We start from the raw sequence: 20,320 nt of genomic DNA, 5'->3' as shown, positions 1-20,320 counted from the left end.
TTCAAAAAAAATGATAAAAGGTTTATATACTTGTATAATCGAAAATACACAATATTGTCATACTATACATGTAAACACACGGAGTAATCTATATGATGTGTTTTCTCATACGGAGTAATTATGTTTTACAAATACTATGTATATTGTTGTTTTCCACGTTTATATGAATTATATATTAGATTTGTATATGCATCCGTATCCATTTTCATGCAACCTAAATTAGAAGGTGTTTGAGTAGAAATCAAATAATATTTTGCTGTTTTAACGTCTTAATAAAAAAAATTTATTGGAAGGGAACTCTCTTTCTGTGGATTAAAGGGTAATAACCTTAAATGTAATGATCATGTACTCTTTCATTCTTAAATTTTGTGTTATTTCTCTGTATAGCAAGTATAATAAAACGGGTGAATATTATTTGAGTTTGTATAGCTATCCGCACTATTGGTCAAGAAAGTGTATGTATAATTACATTTGTGAGTAATTCAACAATATTTTGTAAGTAAATAGTAAAGCTATTGGAGGGGAAATATAATTGAGAGAGAAGGCAAAAGAGAACCATGAATAGAGTAAAAGAAAGAGTGAATAGCCCTTTGGAGTTGTTCACACTTCCACGAATAAGGTGGAGTTGTTTAATTGACAAAATCATGTTAGTTGAAGTCATACTTCCCACAAAATAAAGGAAGTAATTTACCAAAGTCTCTTTAGGTAGGTTGAACTTCTCACGAGAAGTGAAAATTCTTATGCTCAATTAAACAACTATTACTCAAAATTGAAATTACGTGATAAAAACCACCATCCTACTCTAAATTACTTCCCAATTTTCCATACAACCAAACAAAGACTTATAGTCAAATCGTCAAGAATATAGGTAATTAGTCGTGCAAAATAGTAACGGCCTCACGGAGTCACGAGTGACATAAAAGAAAGGAAACTAATTACTCGTATTGAATTTCTTGACCAACTTGGGGATAGTCATGATCAAGTTAACTCCAAATTCGACATTGTAATATGTAGCTCAAGCTTGGTCAATTGATGTTTAGATCAAGTTGACTAAAATTTTTAGTTTTTCCATAAAGCTTAAAGCATTTGATATACCAAAGACAAGTTTCAAAAAGAGCATTTCAAAGACAAGTTAGTCATTGGTAGGATCAATTTTGACCCACAATAAACACTTTAACCAGGGAACTAATAGTGTAGAAGGTTAGGCTTCTCCCACATGGAGAAAATAACAACCAAGAACAGCCTTTATAACTAATCTGAAGACTAAAACACCCAACTTCAAGGAGGTGGAGGGGTTGGGGTTAGCATGATTTGAATGAACCCATGTAACCCTGAACCCTAAACATTCCGGGTTGGAACCCTGGACCAAATTCAACAAAGGGGTTGTTTCCGTGTTCCTCCCCTTGAAGGGCAATTATTACTGAGACCCCGAAACAAATACGCAAATACTGCCCCTAATCATGCGAAAACCCCAACATTGTGGTGGCCCCTTAGGTTGTGAGAGGTTTGCAGGGCAGTGTGTTGCTGGTAGCCACGCCACTGGTGCCTCGCCTCTCCCCCCCATCTCCATTTTTCAGAGCTTTGGATGTTCCGATCAGAATTACTGACCATCTAACTTTGTTAAAAAAGTATTCAAATTTAATCACATATCTTAATTTACAATAGACTTCAAATATTTTAGCAACCTGGTGGGTATGCATATACATCGAAAGAATCCTACTGTAAAACACTGAATTCACCTTCCTTATCATGATAATATTAATGTTGCTCCAAAACCTGTTCTGGCTAGATGCCATTGAAAAAGCTCTCAAATCACCCAAAATGTTCACAAAGGCCTACAACCGAATATTCTGACTACTTTGGAACGGCTATGTTTGTGGACAATTCTGCATTTCACGGGTATTCGATGTCAATATCACCATAACAAGGGCTTAGAAATTAGGACACAAAGGGTCCAATAAACTATGAGCTTGAGAACAAAACTTGGCACTTTTGTTGCTTTAATCTCAGTTATTGAATCACCTGTGTGGTTTTCTCATCTCTAAAGATAGCAGGAACGGTTTCAGGTGTAAAATATTCTTCTCGGACTGTCTCTACTGAGCAAAATCTCACCTTCAATACAAAAACACTGCATTATTGAGGAGTATCAAGTAGCAGTCTAAGACCTATGTCAGACTGTCAGAGTACATTTTAATTTATAAAATTCAATGCTCCAATAAGCCAGCTCACCTCAGAGAAGAGTGACCTACAAGCCTAGTTGAAGCTTCATCTTAGTTATATAGATTGTTTAACTCTTTTAAATCTATGTGGGATAACTAATAAGTGAGTTTTTTTTTATTTTTTTATTTTTTTTTCTTTTTTTTTTTTAACAAGCCCAATACATAGAAGACTTCAACTCTTTGTTTTACACAATTTGGATTTTAAGAAAGCAATGGAGAAACTACAATGCCATACTATAAAAATTTGCATTCAAAGTGTATTTTCCTCCCTCTTATTTTTTATTTTTTATTTTTATTTTTTATCATCGGCCACCATTGTGCTTTTCTTTCCAACATTTCACTACACTTGATCCTCAGCCACCTCTTCAGATTCATTGTGAGTAAAAATGTAGAGAATAGTAATCAGTAGGAAAAAACTAGCAAGTAGAAGTGCTATATTGCAGAAAGAGTTGTAAAATAGAACAAGAACAAGCTGATATAATGGTATTCATATGAAAGGCAACAAATACAAATATACAATACCAGAGATGCATGCTGTTTCAGGAGGGGCTTTGCCAGCTGCCAAAGAGGTTTAAAAACAAAAGGCGCTTCCACCATGAGCACCTGCCCCAATCTCTTTGGATAGTAGTAGTAGAAGACATCAAACTGCATAAATGGATATAAGTTAGAACTTCCCAGATCTGCATTTGATTTTGCCAAGGCATCCACTTAGTTGTTTCAGAGGTGTTGTTTCATATGCATCATACTCCGTAAATTCTAGTAATCTTTTGATTTCCAATATCACACCGACAATAGAAAAGGTAGAGGATAAGTTGGACTTAAAGATTGACTCATCGGTCGCCTCTCCACTAAAACATAGTTCTTTACTTATCTTCGCCTGAAATTTGCTTATCTAAACAAACCGGAGCTCATTTGAAATTATTGGAACTTATATTAATTAATCTAACTTTATTTGGCTGTAAATTGAACTGAGTAATGTTCTTATCTTAACTTATTGGAACCTTGATGAAACAAAGTTTCTGAAATCCTTTTTTCAGGGTGAAAAGAGCAGACCACAAGTCTAGTGTGTGTAAATGTGTAATACAGAAACTGTAAATAGGTTGTGACTCAGTAGAAGGTAAAAGGTAGATTACCAAAAATGTCAAGAAATTCATATCTGCATTTGCAGTACCAAAGCCCCTGAGGTCGATTATTCCAAGTATCTGTTCTTGGCCTTCTGGGAGCTTGCTCAGAGCTTTCTCAATCTGAAACACGCATAACTTCTCATCCTCATCCTGCATCTGTAATTAGCCCATTATGCATGCATCATCAGATGGGCCTGTGTGAAATAACGAAGGCAAGGGAACATGATAAGTCACTTTAAATTTGAAGGGTGAAATATATTACTTTCAGCCATTATAGCATAATTCAGCTTGATAGTAGTCATTCATAATCTTGGAAATTTCTGCACCATGTCTGCCAGACCATTTAGTTTCTTACAGTCTATAAGCTGATGAATCTGCTAGCCACTTTTAATAGACAAATGGCCAATGCCATATGTTATTGCTGCAATCAACATTCTCTTCAAACTAAACCCAACTAACTAAAATTACCCAGAATTTTATATGATATGCTCAGTTGCTTACAGAAATGGCTTTAACAAACCAAAAACAACGAATGATGTATTGTAGCTATATAGGCTAAGAAACAATTGATGAACAGCTAAAGCTTTGGCCAGTGGAACTTAAGTACTTACTCCTGGGTAATGTTTTGATGCCTGCACTATAAGCACGGGTCTCCCATTCACATCGAGGAAGTCATGCACAGAGCTTTTGCCTGTTTGAGCTGCCCTTTTCATTGAGTCTTCAGACAGATTATCCACTCCAAACTCTTGACGCCATTTCTTAGATAAATAAGAAATCAAAACATCAGGCAAAAGTCCAAAGGTTTGAAGTTAAGATGGACTGAGAGTATGGGGAGATTCATGTTTAAATGTGAGCAGTCAGGAGCCATGTTTCGAAAGATCATTGTTAGACAGTTTTATTTGATACAAAGTAGAAACACAGTTATGCAGCAGAGCACAAGTGCACTGTGGCTCACAGCACTGCCTTAGTACACGTTTAATGAATTTTTATGTGGAAATTTCAGTGAAGTCCATTTACCATATTCTGAAATTGATAACATTACCAAAAATATAACATTGAGAATGTGAGTTTGAGTGATAACTCAGGGGAAGAATCACCAATACATAACTATATCAGAGTAATCAGACAGTGATTAACACGGTTAAATGTATAACAGTACTTGATATACTGTAGCTCAGAATGTCCATATTAGTCGTTCCTATTACTTAATCAATTTTATGAACACTGAGAATAGTACTAGTCATACATACAATAGCTTTACTCAGCCTTTCCACAGCTTCATCAACAACGAATTTGCGGTCCTTGAGAAACCAAAGGATCATGCTTTCATCATCTCGCCCATTCTTGCCTACAGGGAGCTTGTGATGTTGAGTTTTGAGCCTTTCCTTCACTTCCAAAACAAGCTGCAAGTATTCCACAAGTCGAAATCATTACAAAAAACCTAGATATTAGTATTTAATGTTGCACTCATTGTGATACACAATAGTCTTTCAACTAGACTTTGTCAATTATGATCCACTATTGTTTCTAATAATGTTCATTCCCATTCATTTTCTCAAATTGACAAACCTGAAGGTTGAAATAATTAAGAATTTTGCTCTCAACATGAACCAATCAAAAGGGAGGTCTTAGTCTGCAAATAGCAAACCATTAATTATGACAAATCCAATAAGACTCCTACCAAAGTGTTAAGCCACTTATAACAAAAATACTGAACAAAGCTTTTCACCTGGCTAAGGGTGGGCGTTGACATTGATTCAGGGACATAAAGAACAATACAATGAACTTCTTGGTTCTCAGGTATAGCCTACGAGGATATGACCTCCAACATACTAAACCAACTAAACTAGCTGACATCCACTTCACCACGCCTTCTTACACGGGCAGTTACCAATTTTTCTGTTCCATGTTTTCCTATTTTTGTCCTTCTGTTAGAAAGAGAGACATAACCCAATTTCATTGTGATCCCCAAAATATAGGGTATTACACGGTTGGATCATTAACAAGAACTCATTCACTTAAATTTTATTACACAATTGGATCATAAACAAGAACTCATTCACTTAATTTTAAATCTTCCAAAAAAAATCACCAAATTGTAATCTTTCCGCAAATTTATTAAACCTATAAACCTAGAAATTTAAAAAAAAAAAAAAAAAAAAAGAACCCAAATCAATTGCTACCAAAATTAAAGCTAAAATGAACTTAAAATCACATAATAACAACATAAATCAATACCCAAAAGATTAAATCATTTACAGAAAACCTTAATTAGCTAAAAGATCAAATCTTGACAAGAAAAAAACAAATATAACAAAAAATTATGCACCTTACGAGAATTATCAGCATCAAAGGTGCCACTACTGTTGCAATTTTTTACACAAAAATGGCGAAATTTTGTGGGTTTGTTGAAACGAAGAGGTACAGTTGAAGGTGTAAGAAGATAATTTGCATTTATTTTCAGTGCCATTTTTTTCTGCAACAATTGCAAGTTTTTCTTTCAATTTCCAGTTTTCGGTGTATCAAAAATTGTTTTTTCTTAAAACTATTATACGATGATCCGATTAATGTTAATTGGGTTCTGGACTTGAATTTGGGTTTCAATTTTCCAGAAATGACGATCCGGCAAATTTTGGAACACAGGTTTTTGAGGCCCATCTTATTGCTTGATAAATGGTGGTGAGTTGTTGCCTTTTTTTTTTGGTACAATTTTGTTTGTTTGTTAGGTACTCATTTTCCCCTTGTTTTACTATGAACAACTATATACTCCCTTCGTCCCGAGTACTTAGGACGTTGGGATGGACACATAATTTAAAAAAACTACGACTGAGTCCACTTAAAATATTTGTTTATTATATAAAGGATTCTCTTTTGTATTTTTATATATTAAGAAAACAAAAGATGGGGGAGGTGGGGTAGTAAGGAGAGAAAAAATGTAGTTTTTAATTGGGTTTTGGGGTTTGTGGTTCTAAAGAGATTATAGAAAAATATTTTTTATTAGTGGTCCCATTCTATATTTAGCAACGTGTCAAGTATTTTAGGACGGACGAAAATGGGAACTATGTCAAGTATTCTGGGATGAAGGGAGTACTAAAAAACACACCAACAATGACACATGTAATATCCTGTATTTTTAAAACGTATTTTCTAATTAATTAATAAATTTTATTTTCAAAAAAAGGTATTTTAGTAATTTATTTTACTATTTGAATTTTGGAGCCAAAATAATATTTGGATTTTGGCGCCAAAAGTATTTTAAAATCTAATTATTATTTTTGGATTTATTTTATTTTAAAAACGAATTATTTATATATATTTCGGATATTTTAATTAAAGCAAAAATTATATCTTTATTATTAATAGGTCCGAAAATTCCTAATGATTAGCTAAGGATTTCGGATTTTCATAGTGTGGAAAATATGATTTTCTTGGTTAATTTATTTAGTGAATAATTGATATTCTTTTTAATTAATTATTTTATACAAAATATATTATTTACACAATTATTTTTAATTCCTTAAATTTAGAAAAATAACTTCCTAAATTATACTAAGGTGGTCCGAAAGTTTGAGCTATGGAAGCTAAAAAATTTTGGCCACCATGGTTGGATTTTTGGGAATTTTTTTTTGGTAATTTGTACTTTTAATTATCTCCCTTAATCTATTTATTTCCTTAATTTTTATTTCCCACCTTCTAAATATTTGATCAACTTATTTCCCTACCTTATTCATCCTTGATTATTCCCCAAGCAAACCCCTTTTGCCATATTATTTTTCATGACAACATACTTTGCTTATTTTTATTATTCTTAGCCACCTTAACATTAAACTTTCCATAATTCTTAAACTCTCTTCTCCAAGTAATTTCTTTAATTCTATTTACCATAATATTTCCTACATTCTCCTACCATAATTCTTGCATGAGCTAGCCTATAAATACCCCTTGATTCATGGCTAAACACTCACACCAAATTCTCTAATTCTCTCTTAATTTCTCTTCTCTATTTCTCCCTTGTTCTTGCGCCAACCACCACCTCCGGTTGCCACCTGCCACGACCACCACCTCCGGTTGCCACCTGCCACGACCACCACCTCTGGCTTCCACCAGCCGCCAGAAGCCGCAGCTGCCGCCCCCTTGCGCCACCTTTCTTCTTCTTTTTCCTTGGTTTTCTACTTCTTCTTTTTCTCTTCTCTTAATTAATTAATTATTATTATTATGGGGGATTTATAAAAATTATTATGAGTAGTTTTGATTAAATAAAATCAGATTTTTATTCAAGTTTATGAAAATATTTAAAAGGTTCATGTACATATAGTTGGGGGTTTTCAATTTAATTGTTGTGATTACTTGTTAACCTTATATTAATTAAGGTTATATATATTTGTAAGGTGTGTTCAATCAAAGTTCTTGAAGTTCTTTTGTGCGTGCTAAGCAAGGATCAAAGGTACGTTTAGGTGGCTAGATACCTTTGAAATTGATTGGATTGAATAAGCATGTTTTACATGATTTTTATGATGATTGAATTAAATTGAATTGAATTATGATTTATGAAATAAAAGCATGTTTAAAAAAAAAATGGTTTTTATAAATAAATTGGAGGATTGATTTTATATCATGTTTTGAATAAAATTGTTTATCATGTTTAAAAAAGGTTTGATTTGAAAGCAAATAAAAGGAGTTTTGAATTATGTTGGAATTTTGAAATTGGAAAAGGATTTATTGAATTATTATTATTAAAGCTTTACAAGCATATATGTTAGTAATCCCACTATGCGGAATTGGTAAATAAGACTTTGGATTATGTATGACCGAGTCTTTCCTTAAAAATAGCCTTGAAATAGTAGGAGACTAGCTTGGGGGGTGTGCACACTTGGGTGAGGAATTGGTTTTCAAAAAAGTAATTGGTTTTCAAAAGAGGAATTTGGTTTTTGAAAAGAGGAATTGGTTTTATAAATCGTTTTATCGAATTATTGAATTATTGGAATTGGTTTTAAATCATGAGTTTTGGAATTACATTATTGGAATTGGTTTTGGAATTTTGAGTTTGAAATTGTTGGATTAACATTGGAATTGGTTTTTAAAGCATGTTTGCAAATAAATTGAGTTTACTTATCTTACACTTATCGTATTTAGCATATTTAATCTGTATTTCCTATTTATTTTGGTTCGCCCTGTTTACCTTAATGGTAAGCAGTGTTGACTATTTTTAGGTGGAGTCAATATTAAAGCATATGGGAGTCCCGGGATGTTCTACACCTAGAATTAAGAATGTTGGTCTTTGTTTATTTATGAGTACTCATGACAATGGTTTCTATTTATAGCTATTATTAATAAAGAAAGAGATTGAGTTTCCGCTGCAAAGTATTGGTTTTGGTTAGTAGTTTTGGTAGCCTTACGTAATCATGCGGCGGTAATATGCCTAAGTCTATCTTTATGATATAGTTATACGTATTATACTGGTATTTCCGTACAGAGAGATTTGGGGATGTTACAACACATGTCAGTTTCTGGTGTTTTCTTAGTATTTCTTTTAAAAAAATAAAAAAAAGAGAAATTATTTGTAAAATTTAATTACTATTTAAATGATCAATGATATTTACCTTTTTTTTTTATTTTTTATTTATTTATTTATTTATTTATTTTTGTATTGACATTCAATTAACTAATATGGAAAATATAATCACAAAATATAATCTCTGTAAAATATTTTTAAAAATTATACTATAAGTTTATGTGTGGCAAACATAATATCTGCTTCAAGGATACAATTGAGATAAACAAAAGTTAATGAATAATAAAAACAAGCAGTCCGACTTGTGTGCAGTTGGCCACACCGTGTGACCGCTTGCAAAAAAAAAACAAAGTAACCCCTATAATATTGACCGAGTAACTCCTTTAAACTTAACCGGGTAACTCCTATAACACTGACGAAGTAACCCTTGTAACACTGACTAAGTAACCGCTATAACACTACCGAAGTAACTTCCATGAGGCTGGCCACACGCAGTGACTAGCCACATATAAGAATAACATTACAATATATGATCACTGATAAGTGTATAGGTATCGATTTTTTTACGTTAAAACTCACATCCTCTCCCTTTTTATAATTCTTCTTTCTATGGTTTTTTTAGGATTTTATTTTATTTTATTTATTTAATTTTTTATTCCTATAATAAATTTTAGTCTTTATCTTTCTATATTTAGCTAACATAGATATAGATTTTCTTATATATGGTTGAAACATTAGAATGTCAATTAAGCATGATATTCCATGTTTCATTATTATGTCAAATACTTTATTTTTGTCCATGATATATAAATGCAGACAATTTATATATTATATTCTATCAATCAAATATAACCCTAAATCGATAATAAATAATGATAATAACCGTGCATGGCACGGGACCTAACCTAGTTAAACTTATTAACAAATCTTTGCTTATGAAAAATTTAACATGAAGTATAAAGTCATTGAGTTTTCATTGTACAGAGTAAGATTTATTTCACTTTAAATATCACAGAATATATAAAATCATAAGAAATCCAAAGTATTGTAAATGATAGTCAATTATATTGAAATCTTACTTTTAGTTTCTTATTATATTTGCATTATTTTGTACTATACATTTTTTGGTCTTTTGATGTTAGGTGTAACTCTAATAGTTTCTAATTGATCATGTTCTAACTTGAGCAAATTTAATTTGGAGATAATATTAGAATACATTATGGATTACACAATGGAAGGCATTGATACATGATTTGAAAATAATTCTTTCAATTATTAAAATTGGTTTCACATTTAAAGTCATCAACTCAAAAATATGAGTGGCCTGGTAAAATTATTAAGAAGAATAAATAAAGTTTTATCTGAAAATTCAACTCTTGGAAAGTTGATGTTATGCTTTGCTTAATGTGTTATGATCACTATGAAGTGATCATGACACTAACATGATCAACATAGCGATCATTAAGCACAAAAAGTTTCATCAAATAAATTTATTTCTATTATTACCTTTGTGTTTTCTGAAAATTATTGCAACATATAGAAAATGTACAATATTAAAAATTCATGTGAATAAGAAGACAAAAAGTAAAAAGAGGAACAATGTAATAAGGGATGGAGAAAGATTGTGTGCAGCTAGAAAAATGTTGCAGCATATATGGAATTTGCATATGAGTAAATCAATTCAAGAACTAAGAAAGTATAAGCTTAATTGAAATGTATTTGTACAATGTTTAGCGATATATCTAGGGCTCTAGTCGGTTATAGACTACTCCATTAATACTAAACATAGTTTACTAATTACTACCCTAGAATCTTCACTTTTCGCCCTAATTTTGTTTTTCTAGTATAAGCTATATGTAACCAATACACTTGTTATCCTAATTTACAAAGACGAATTGATTGCTCTTCAAGACACAACTCATTGTAATTTGTAACCAATACACTTGTTAACCTAATTTTACAAGAAGCACAAAATGTGACGGCAAAACAAGTGTGTTGTAAATATATGTGCTCAATTATTAATCTTTTAAGCAACATTTGATTACTATCCAAGGCTTTAAAGAAAGTTATAGTCTTGCTCGTTGCTACCACTACAAAAATAAGTAGTACTTTCAGAGTTAAAAGTATTATTGAAATATGTACTAACAATGAACAGATTATCACTTTTAGTACATAAAGTTTAATACTCTAATTCACGAGTAAAATTTAGAAGAAAATGCAGAAGTTTGTGCACGCAAGATAACTAATTTTGTTGGTTATACTTATTCTCTTATACGGTATATATTAGGTTATAGTCTTGAAAGAAAGTACTTTGAGTCAGGAGTGATTCTGAGCATGTGTAAGATGGTCGATCGCACAGGGCCCTTAAGTGAAACTATTATAAAAGGGCCCTGGTTTTAAAATTCACTTATACAAAGTAAAGAGAAAACTTGTTAAACAATAATCTATTCTTCAATTTTATCATTAAAGTTATAATTTAGTAAAAAAAAATTCCTCAAAAAAATGATTTTAGGGCCCAATTAAACAAAATTACATTGGGCCACTTTCAGTGTTAGCATTTATGGCTCCGCCTCTGTTTTGAGTAGATTTTCTTGTAGTCTTATTATTACAAATTTTTAATTAAAATTTACATGGATTGATTGTTGACTTGACACTTGAGAATTAATGAGAACCTTTTTCTTTCTTTTCCATCTTTTACTCGTTAATAAAAAATCGGTCATGAACACCATAATTGCTTAGCCATTATCTCTTGGTCATGCTTTTATAAAGTCTTTTGATTTTAAAGGGAAGATGCATGATGTTTAGATGGATCAAATTGAATTATGAAAAATGAAAGATTTTTGATTGGTATTTCTGCAATGATTTAGGTCACGGTCTTTTGGATTAATCAACAAAAGTTAATTTAGACCAAGCTGAATTTGGACATTGGCAGATATTAAGAAATTTTGTTCCCCTTTTTTCCAACTCAAGGCCTTTAATGAGTGGTACTTTCATGATTTCATGACAATAAGAGGAGGTTTAGCATCAACTATGAGCTATGTATTGTTAGAATAATTGGAGGATCAAGATCGAAACAAGAAGGATTATTGGATATTTTATAGACACGTAATATATAGTTTGATATCAACCTATCTTCTAGAAAACATGGTGAACATGATATAACTATTGGTATACAAAGAACAAATAATTGATTTAGATCTACAAGAAAGAAAGAAAAAACCTATAAAAGTATGATTTTTTTTTAAAAGAAAAAAAAAGAAATACAGAAGGGAGAAAGATCATATTGAAATATCTCATATATAGATTGATCTTAGGTCATGTACAAAAATTAAATTGTGTTAGAATGATTCGAGATAAAAGTGTGGCATATTAATTACGTAGTAGAAACAAATGAAGCAAATTACTCTGTATTAAGTTATTCATACTTTATTATGAAATATACAAATCAATATTTCCCAATTATGTCAAAGCAATATAAAGTTTTGATACCCCTCAAAAAGAAGGATAAGAGAGTTGATAAAATCAATGACTCTGGTATCACAGTCAAACTATTTAAATGTATCAAAGCACAAAAGTACAATTAAAGTAGATAAATTTATTAACATTAGTGTGATAAGTAAGCGCTCGTGGCCTAATGGATAAGGCATTTGACTTCTAATCAAAGGATTGTGGGTTCGAGTCCCACCGAGCGTGTATAAGTTTTTTTGTTATCTGCTTTTTTTTTAAAATTTTATTTTTTTCCAATTAATTTATTCTTTTGGTCTTCTAATTTGTTTGCATTCAAAAAAATTGTTTTCTTTTCAAATTAAATTAGTTGATTTTTTAATGGGACACCATTGTGTTTTGTAAGTTTTCTATAATTTTCTATATTACACTCCAAATTTAGATGTTAGATATGAACTACAAAATATATAAAATACAAAACATAAGAAATACGGAGCGGTGAAATTGAACATATCAATTTTTAAAAATAAAATATAGCTTAAAAAAGCATTATCCACATATTATATCTTCTATTCTATATCTTCCTATTTCTTAAATCGTATACAAGTACTCCGTATTCTAAAAATACTCGAAATTCACTTTATTTATTTTGAAATAATGACATTGGAGATCAATTTAGTTCGCAACATAGTTTTATTTTATGAAACGATAAGAATATTATAAAAAATTTCTACAAAAATTAAGTAAATATGGATTACTTCGTATTCTTAATAACAATAATAATAATGTTCAATTTTGTTACAGGGTTGTCAAATTTAAGAAGTAGTAAAATAATTATAATATTAGAGAGCTTTCCAATCAATATTGAGCGCTCGTGGCCTAATGGATAAGGCATTTGACTTCTAATCAAAGGATTGTGGGTTCGAGTCCCACCGAGCGTGTTATCATTTTATTTTATTTTAATTTTTTTTTTGTCAAAAAAAAAAAAGAAGATAAAACAGTATATTAAAATAACTCTATGCAAGTGTATAAAACACCAGGGAGTAATGTATCAAGACAAATTGCAAGTAAATAGTCCATAAAAATAGATTTTTAACTTCCATACAAATGTTATAATATGATTATGAAAGTATAAACTAAAGAAGGTCTAACAACAAGCTAGCTCTTGGATGAAGGCCAGCATCCTTTAAAGTCATGCCCAACTGATCAGCACCATAAACTTTTCTTGGGAAGCTTGATATTAATCTGTAATTTTCGATTTCGGGCAAACCCAGTGAATCTATGTAGTAGTAAATTGCTTGCACCTTGTCTGTTGCTGCAAAACTGTGCTCTCTTCGTTCACCATTCGGAAATCTTATTAATATCTACAAAAACCAAGGACATTAGACTAACTTAACATGTGAAACTAATGTTTGTATTCCAGAATTTATAAACATAATGTTAAGTGATGTTAAATGTCTACAACTTTCATATATCAGTATTTGTACTCAAAAGTACTTGCACAATTAGTCAATTATAGTCAAGTTTTTAAAAAAGTAAAAACAGCAATAATTTACTGATGAAGTACTCTAGTACTAATTGGTAAACACCAAACAGAACTAATGAATAAATCGGTCTGGGAACACGGCGATTTCTCTTGAACTACTGTCAAGACACTTAACAGAAAAGATCTCCTAAGAGTCTTAGATGAAACTGCCTCGCACTACCTTATCGTGAGATATTAAAAACTACACTTCGGTTTAACAATGCTGATACTAGACTTTTCCGTATAATTGCAAAGCATGATACTAATTACAGTTCCAAAAAATCTCTGATAAGAAAATTACTGCTTTACTGATATAAATAGTCATTTGTACCAAAAGAGATGATAAAAAAGAAACAAATTACCTGAGTATTATTTGCTTTACTGGTACTATTCTTGTGCAGATTTCCTTTATTTGCTGCAGCTGATTCTTTGACATGACTAGCCTTGTTCCGTATGTTAGATGCTTGTATTGTTGTTTCTGGTTTCTGAACTTTATTTTCTGCAGGTATATTCTTCAGCTTCTCCCTCTCCTATTTTTTTTTTTTTAAAAAAAGAAAGAAGAATAATCAATATTGAATATGTATTTTTTTGTTAGCTTTTGAATTTGAAAATTTGATCACCATTCATCAAGGAATTGTATTCTTGGGAATGTGAAAAGAATAAAAACCTGGTCTAATTTGAGAGCTGCAAAATATGCAGCATCTTGTTCTTCTCTTAACCGACAATCCGCAATTCTCCTGTCTTCCTCTATAGCTCTTGCATTGCTTAAGGCAACTCCTTGTTCCTCCAAAGTCCTCTGTAATATTTCTAGTAGTTCTGCTGGGGAAACTGGTCCTTCAATCTGAACATTTTGTTAACATGAAACAAATGAAAAGGGGATTAATAATTTACTTAGTTCATACCTTATCTTAAAAACAAGGACTACAATCCTCTCAAATGCTTAATTGCAGTGATTTGTTTGTTGAATCAAGCTAGTATGGCTAGCATAAAGAATTTACCAAATCTTTAGCAATTAATATTGTCAGTAACAGATTTACCAAGGACATTAAGGAATGAAAATTTCCCACAAATTAAAGACTTCTTTTAATGCAATTAAAGTTCATACAATATCAATCAAACATCAACAGCAAGGAGCCTAGGTGGTTCTACTTCCAAAACCAGATACCCGGATTTTTTGCTCACCTCTAGGTAAAATATGGATCAAGAACATCTACCCATAAATTCCAGCAAATATACTCATTAACATTAATACTATTGGATTTAATATCACCAATGGGGATAATAAAAAAGAATTCAATACAAGTATTATTCAAAGTTTCAAACAACAGTACTTCACCAATAATTATAGCACCCTGCCTATTTTCATATCTTCACTCTCAAGATGAAAGATAATTTAATTTACAGATCATAGGTTAAAAAAATGGTGGGCATGTGCAACATCCTCCACCCAATTCTTCTATGATTATTTTTTTTTTAATAAAGTTTTGGGAAAGGGGGACCAAGAAATTAAATTGAATTTAACAAGACTGTATAAACTCTAACCTGTTGCAGCACAGAAATACTATCACCAGAAGCAGGAGCAATAACAGCAGAAAATGGAAAGCTAGCAGGCCTTAAAATCCCACTCATCTGCAAACCCTCATCTCTATCAGCAATGGCACCCCAACTAACAAAATTAGCATCAAGAAACTGAACTATAATCTCTGAACACAAAGTCTGACCGCAGAACTCTGCTGTAAAAGGATGATCAGGAGAATGTAAATACAAGAACATAAATTTTTTCTCATCTTGGGCAATCTTTAATGCTTGAATGAAACTACAAGCATAAAAAAATGGATGTGTAACTCCATAATTCTGCTCAAAACTATTCAAAAATGCCCATTCATCATTTATCAACGCGGTGCCAGGGTCGTACTGGGGTGGATATGATGGGAATTGAGGAGGTGGTTGAAATGGTGGCGGAGGCGGTGCAGGAAGGAAAACTTGGTTTCTTCTTTCTCTAGCCATTACATCAATACCATGTCCCATTGCCCTTGAAAACCCTCCCAAAATATTTCTTGGCAGATTTATCATCCTTCTTACTATCCTACTATAGTTGGGAAAGTCTCCTGATCTTGTTCTTGAATTTTCTCTCGAATTAGAAGACGACATTGTTCGATTTTCAGGATCTTAGAGTTGGTATAGTAGAAATGTAATTAGTTCCCAAGGACAAAATTTCTGGGTATGATAAATCATCAGGAAAAAAGAAAAAAGAGATGAACTGTTTGTTGTTCTAATGTTTTTATGTCAAAATCAACTTTGGATTCCTTCATTCAAGTTTGTTTACAGCTAAACAAGATAAGGTAAAAATTCCAAAATTTGTGCTGCTGATTTTCCATCCCAAAATGAGTTTTCACAAGATTTTGCTTTAACTTTTGGTAGCATCTTAGGAGTGGGGTAAATAAAATTTAGTTATCAACTTTCAGAACTAGTTTCATTAGAAGATTAGTGTGAACATTGCACAAAGTTTAATGGGATTTTTATTTTAATCTTGATTCATTTGCTAGTCCCTTTCTTCGCTATTCCCAAGTATGTTATGCTAAGATTAGAAGTTTTATGACATAACTTCATAGCCAAAATTAGCCTCAGTTTTTCTGCAAAAGAAAAGAATTTAAAGTTTGAAGTCTCTTGTACTGTTTACTCGAGTACCGCAATATTCACAAGCTTGTTAGTTGTTACCATGATGGAAAAAGGTTACTTGTGTGTTACTGTTGCTGTGCAAGGAACAAAAAATGCGAGAAAAAAAATGAGTTATAATGTAATCCATACATCTTTTGGCTTAATAGGAGTACAAGGCCGACAAATGAATATATTTTGAACATGGATTTTTAAGTATGAGAAAATATATATAACAACTAGTTTTGCTGAACATGCTAAGATGATGAATACTTGAGAACGTAAAACAGCCCCTATTTGCTTTAATATGGTTGGCAAATATTATAAACATTTAGCATATAGGATGAATGATTTGATCCAAACATTTAGAATCTAAAGTGAATGCAGCTTTGCAAAACTTTTGACCTTCACAACCAAGAGAATCTCCTCTAATTACTAACAGAAATCAAATAAATTAATTTCTCTAGTTTTGTCTTCTTCACTAGAATTTCCTTAGCAGCTAGTACATGCTTTGAAGGCAAATTCCTTTTAGTGGAACTTTATGTAAAGGTAAGCAGTCAGCCCCCAGCTTTTCTTCTTAAAGAAAGGTACAGAGAAAATAATATTTTTTTAAAAAAAAACCCATTATTGGTTACATCACATGGCTTCACACCCAAAATCCAATGAACTATCTCCATCTTCACTCATACTATGATATTAGAAAGATAGTGATCATACATCTTACAAGTTTTTCTTATTTGAGTTATTTCTAATATTCGTACTAAACCAACGCATAATTAGATCAGCTGACAAAGGAATTGTTCTATTGTACTTAGTATTTTCTTACTACATATTTCTAATACTTGTACTAAACCAACGCATAATTAGATCAGCTGATAAAGAAATTGTTCTACTGTACTCAATATCACTAAAGGTCTTAGTTTCGTGCCTTTGGTAGAGTTCATCCTACCACCCTCCCTTGTTTATACCCAACCCGACTTGAATCTGAATCAATCGGAGCAAACTAGTGGGTAAGGTGCCCTCAAAATCAAATAAAGCACAATATCTTTAATGCTAGGAAAAGTCCTCGTATGATCTTTCCCTTTTTCCATTATTAATGTAGGTTCAATGCGGCGATGAACTGTTACTAATCACCCTTGTACATTACAATTCAATTATTCAATTATTAATCAGTTTATGATTTGGAGGTGTTCTGTCTCAATCTTAATCATAAAGAAGGACATCTTTATCATATGCTCAGCATTAATTAAAAACTTTTGGAGCTTGCTCCTACGCTCAATTCCTAATCCTAAACTAATGGCAAAATACAGTAGGGTGATTGGTGGCTCCTTTCCCCTTCACCTTATCCATCATAGAATGTGGGGGGTTAGAGGTGGATAGAAACAACACTCCTACATAAAAAAATAGACAATACATCAACTCTATATCTCTATAATCAAATAATAATAATATGCCCGATGATTTGTCCGAATGTAACTCACACTATTCCAACCTCTCACAATCAAGGATATTACGTATCCATTTACCCAAAAATATTTAAAATATTACATATTGTTTATAATGGTTGTATTTGTATTTATATACTCTATATAATTTTAGATGTTAAATTCCTCCATTCATGCTTATTATCAGCAATCATCGCCGGACCACATTTGAAAGAAATTAAAAAGAGAAGGAACAAACATATAACAAAAATTAAGTAAAAACAAAGTGTAGAGTAAAATTTAGTAAGGTTCATAACATGGTAGACCCTTTGGGTAAATTGATATACAATCCACCTCTAGAAGAGGTTAGTGATAGTGAAATCCAACTCAACACTACTAAATAAGTAAATATTAGTATTTTTTTTATTTTTATTTATTTATTTAATTTTTTTTTTTTTTTTTTTTATTGTCGATTAGTAGTGTGTATCTAGTATCTACTCAACAAATAGATATAGTTACATACGAGGAGAAGTAATTATACAATCCTTTCCTAAGAATGAAGAAGCTTTACTCATACATTGTTATCATAATTCCCTTTCGGAGAATACAATCTTCATATTGACGTCAAATGAAGAGTAGACATTGCACATACACACACAAATACACAATGCTCGGGTCACATTTCAAATGACAAGAAGTGATAAAAGGTCTGTCAATTAAAAAAAAAAAAAAATCAGAAAAGGAAAGAAAAGTGACCTTATTCTAAGCTTGATTTTCTTCAACAAATTGACTTATTTGATAAAAGCAAGCATGGATTAGAAGAAGTGACACCATGTTGGCATGGTACTCGTAACATTTCGTCGGTCACAATATCTTTACCTCAAAACTAAATTAGAACTCAATAATCTTGAAGTCCTCGCAAAATTTTAATCAATATGAAATCTAGATTAGAATTCATTAAAAATTTAGAATTTTAAACACAAAAATTTAACCCAAACTAATCCAAAATTGTAATATAAATATAGTACTCCCTCGGCACCTAAATCTAAGCCCCACAAACCTTGTTCCTAAATAAAAAAATCCAATTTTTCATTTGGTGGGATTCATCATCCACTATTCCACATTCAATTTTAATCAATGATATGTCGATATATAATTCACCTCTTAAAACAATATGCTTAAAAAATGAGACTTATTTTATAGACCAATTGAGTAGGACTCGAAGATAAATCTAAAAAGAATCTGTATCGTAACCAACCCAAAATACTCTCTCACGTATCTTTGATGTCATCATAAACAACACTATAGTAGTATAGCGTATAGTATTAATCAAAATCACAAACTTTAAGAAAACCAGTCAGCATTGAATTTCAATTTGTTCAAGACAAAATCATCATTTATAAAATTAGGTTGAATTCCATTAAGAATCTATACTCCTAAAAAGCCAGCTTTACAAAGGGAGCCACTAAGCCAGGCATGCTTTCATTAACTGGGATAAACTTTTACTCTGACGTGGGCCATATATTATTATTCTCATTACCTTTTTATTTTTAAATTTAAAATGACAAACATAGCCCTTAGAGCTATAAATAAGGAGTCAAAAGTGATAATATTTGATAAAATCAAGCATTTATTACATTGATTTGTGCGTAATTTTGTCGTGAATTCACAAATTATTTCCACTTTAAAAAGTTTAATAATGTTTTAAACATGGCCCTAAGAACTATGTATAACATTACCCTTATTTAATTATCAACATATTTTTTTATTTTATATATTCATTCAAAGGGTAGTGGGGAATGTGAGGTGGGTCTGTCTTTCTTTGTGAAAAGAAGTGACCTGATAAATATAAATAACATGTAAAGAGAAGCCTTTAGAAGTGGCAAGCAAACCCTGCCCAAATACCCTTAAAAGGTTGACCCAAGAGCTAAAAAAATTAGGTCCATAACTTACTGCCCCCCAAAATACCATGTTTGCGCATGTAACCAAAGCCACTAAGATATCATTTTTTTTACCGTACATGATCATTCAAACCATAATCACATATTTCAAATATGATACACTATTACACCACCCTAAGAATGTAGAATCTATGCATATATGATATCACTAATCATCTTTGGTAGTGTCGAAAACTAGACCCGACAAAATCAATTTGAACTCGAACTGTACCTAAAATAAGCTAATCTGGTCTTGACATAAATTAAAGTCGACTCTATCCGATTTTACGTGTTTTACATGGCTGATTTATTTGCACTGCAAGCCTGCAACAGACCAATTACGACCTAAATTAAACTTAAAAAAGACCAAATTTGGCCTGAACTGAAATAAACCCAATTGAGCTCTAAGCAAATCAATTATATCAGAAATCAAATTCAAAACCTAATTCGATTAAAATAATTCAATCTTCTGATCTA

At 31.5% G+C, this 20,320-nt stretch overlaps 2 protein-coding genes and 2 non-coding genes across 5 annotated transcripts; 2 read left to right on the top strand and 2 right to left on the bottom strand.

Moving 5' to 3' along the window:
- Positions 1–419: 419 nt before the first annotated feature.
- Positions 420–6,012, bottom strand: LOC110727606 (phosphatidylinositol transfer protein CSR1-like). Of its 2 annotated transcripts, none has more exons than XM_021907188.1 (7): positions 5,678–5,819; positions 4,594–4,746; positions 3,955–4,101; positions 3,353–3,499; positions 2,742–2,864; positions 2,023–2,112; positions 420–1,886 (listed from the first exon to the last, which is right to left on the bottom strand). In XM_021907188.1, the coding sequence occupies exons 1-7, from the start codon at positions 5,690–5,692 to the stop codon at positions 1,869–1,871; spliced, it is 693 nt and encodes a 230-aa protein (XP_021762880.1). In that variant the 5' UTR covers positions 5,693–5,819; the 3' UTR covers positions 420–1,868. The 2 variants fall into 2 exon arrangements, with proteins under 2 accessions (XP_021762880.1, XP_021762879.1); XM_021907187.1 differs by having other exon boundaries at positions 429–1,886; positions 5,673–6,012.
- Positions 6,013–12,475: 6,463 nt separating this feature from the next.
- On the top strand, positions 12,476–12,548 carry TRNAR-UCU. The gene has a single exon. It is a non-coding gene; the product is annotated as a tRNA-Arg (tRNA).
- Positions 12,549–13,167: 619 nt separating this feature from the next.
- TRNAR-UCU lies at positions 13,168–13,240 on the top strand. Its single transcript has one exon. It is a non-coding gene; the product is annotated as a tRNA-Arg (tRNA).
- Positions 13,241–13,360: 120 nt separating this feature from the next.
- Positions 13,361–16,313, bottom strand: LOC110727605 (plant UBX domain-containing protein 10-like). Its single transcript, XM_021907186.1, has 4 exons — positions 15,367–16,313; positions 14,492–14,665; positions 14,187–14,354; positions 13,361–13,663 (listed from the first exon to the last, which is right to left on the bottom strand). The coding sequence occupies exons 1-4, from the start codon at positions 15,973–15,975 to the stop codon at positions 13,436–13,438; spliced, it is 1,179 nt and encodes a 392-aa protein (XP_021762878.1). The 5' UTR covers positions 15,976–16,313; the 3' UTR covers positions 13,361–13,435.
- Positions 16,314–20,320: the final 4,007 nt, after the last annotated feature.

Source organism: Chenopodium quinoa, unplaced genomic scaffold, assembly GCF_001683475.1.
Source record: "Chenopodium quinoa cultivar QQ74 unplaced genomic scaffold, ASM168347v1, whole genome shotgun sequence".
Classification (NCBI taxonomy): domain Eukaryota; kingdom Viridiplantae; phylum Streptophyta; class Magnoliopsida; order Caryophyllales; family Amaranthaceae; genus Chenopodium; species Chenopodium quinoa.
Note: the sequence above shows the minus strand (reverse complement) of the source record. Positions and strands in the feature narration are given on the sequence as shown.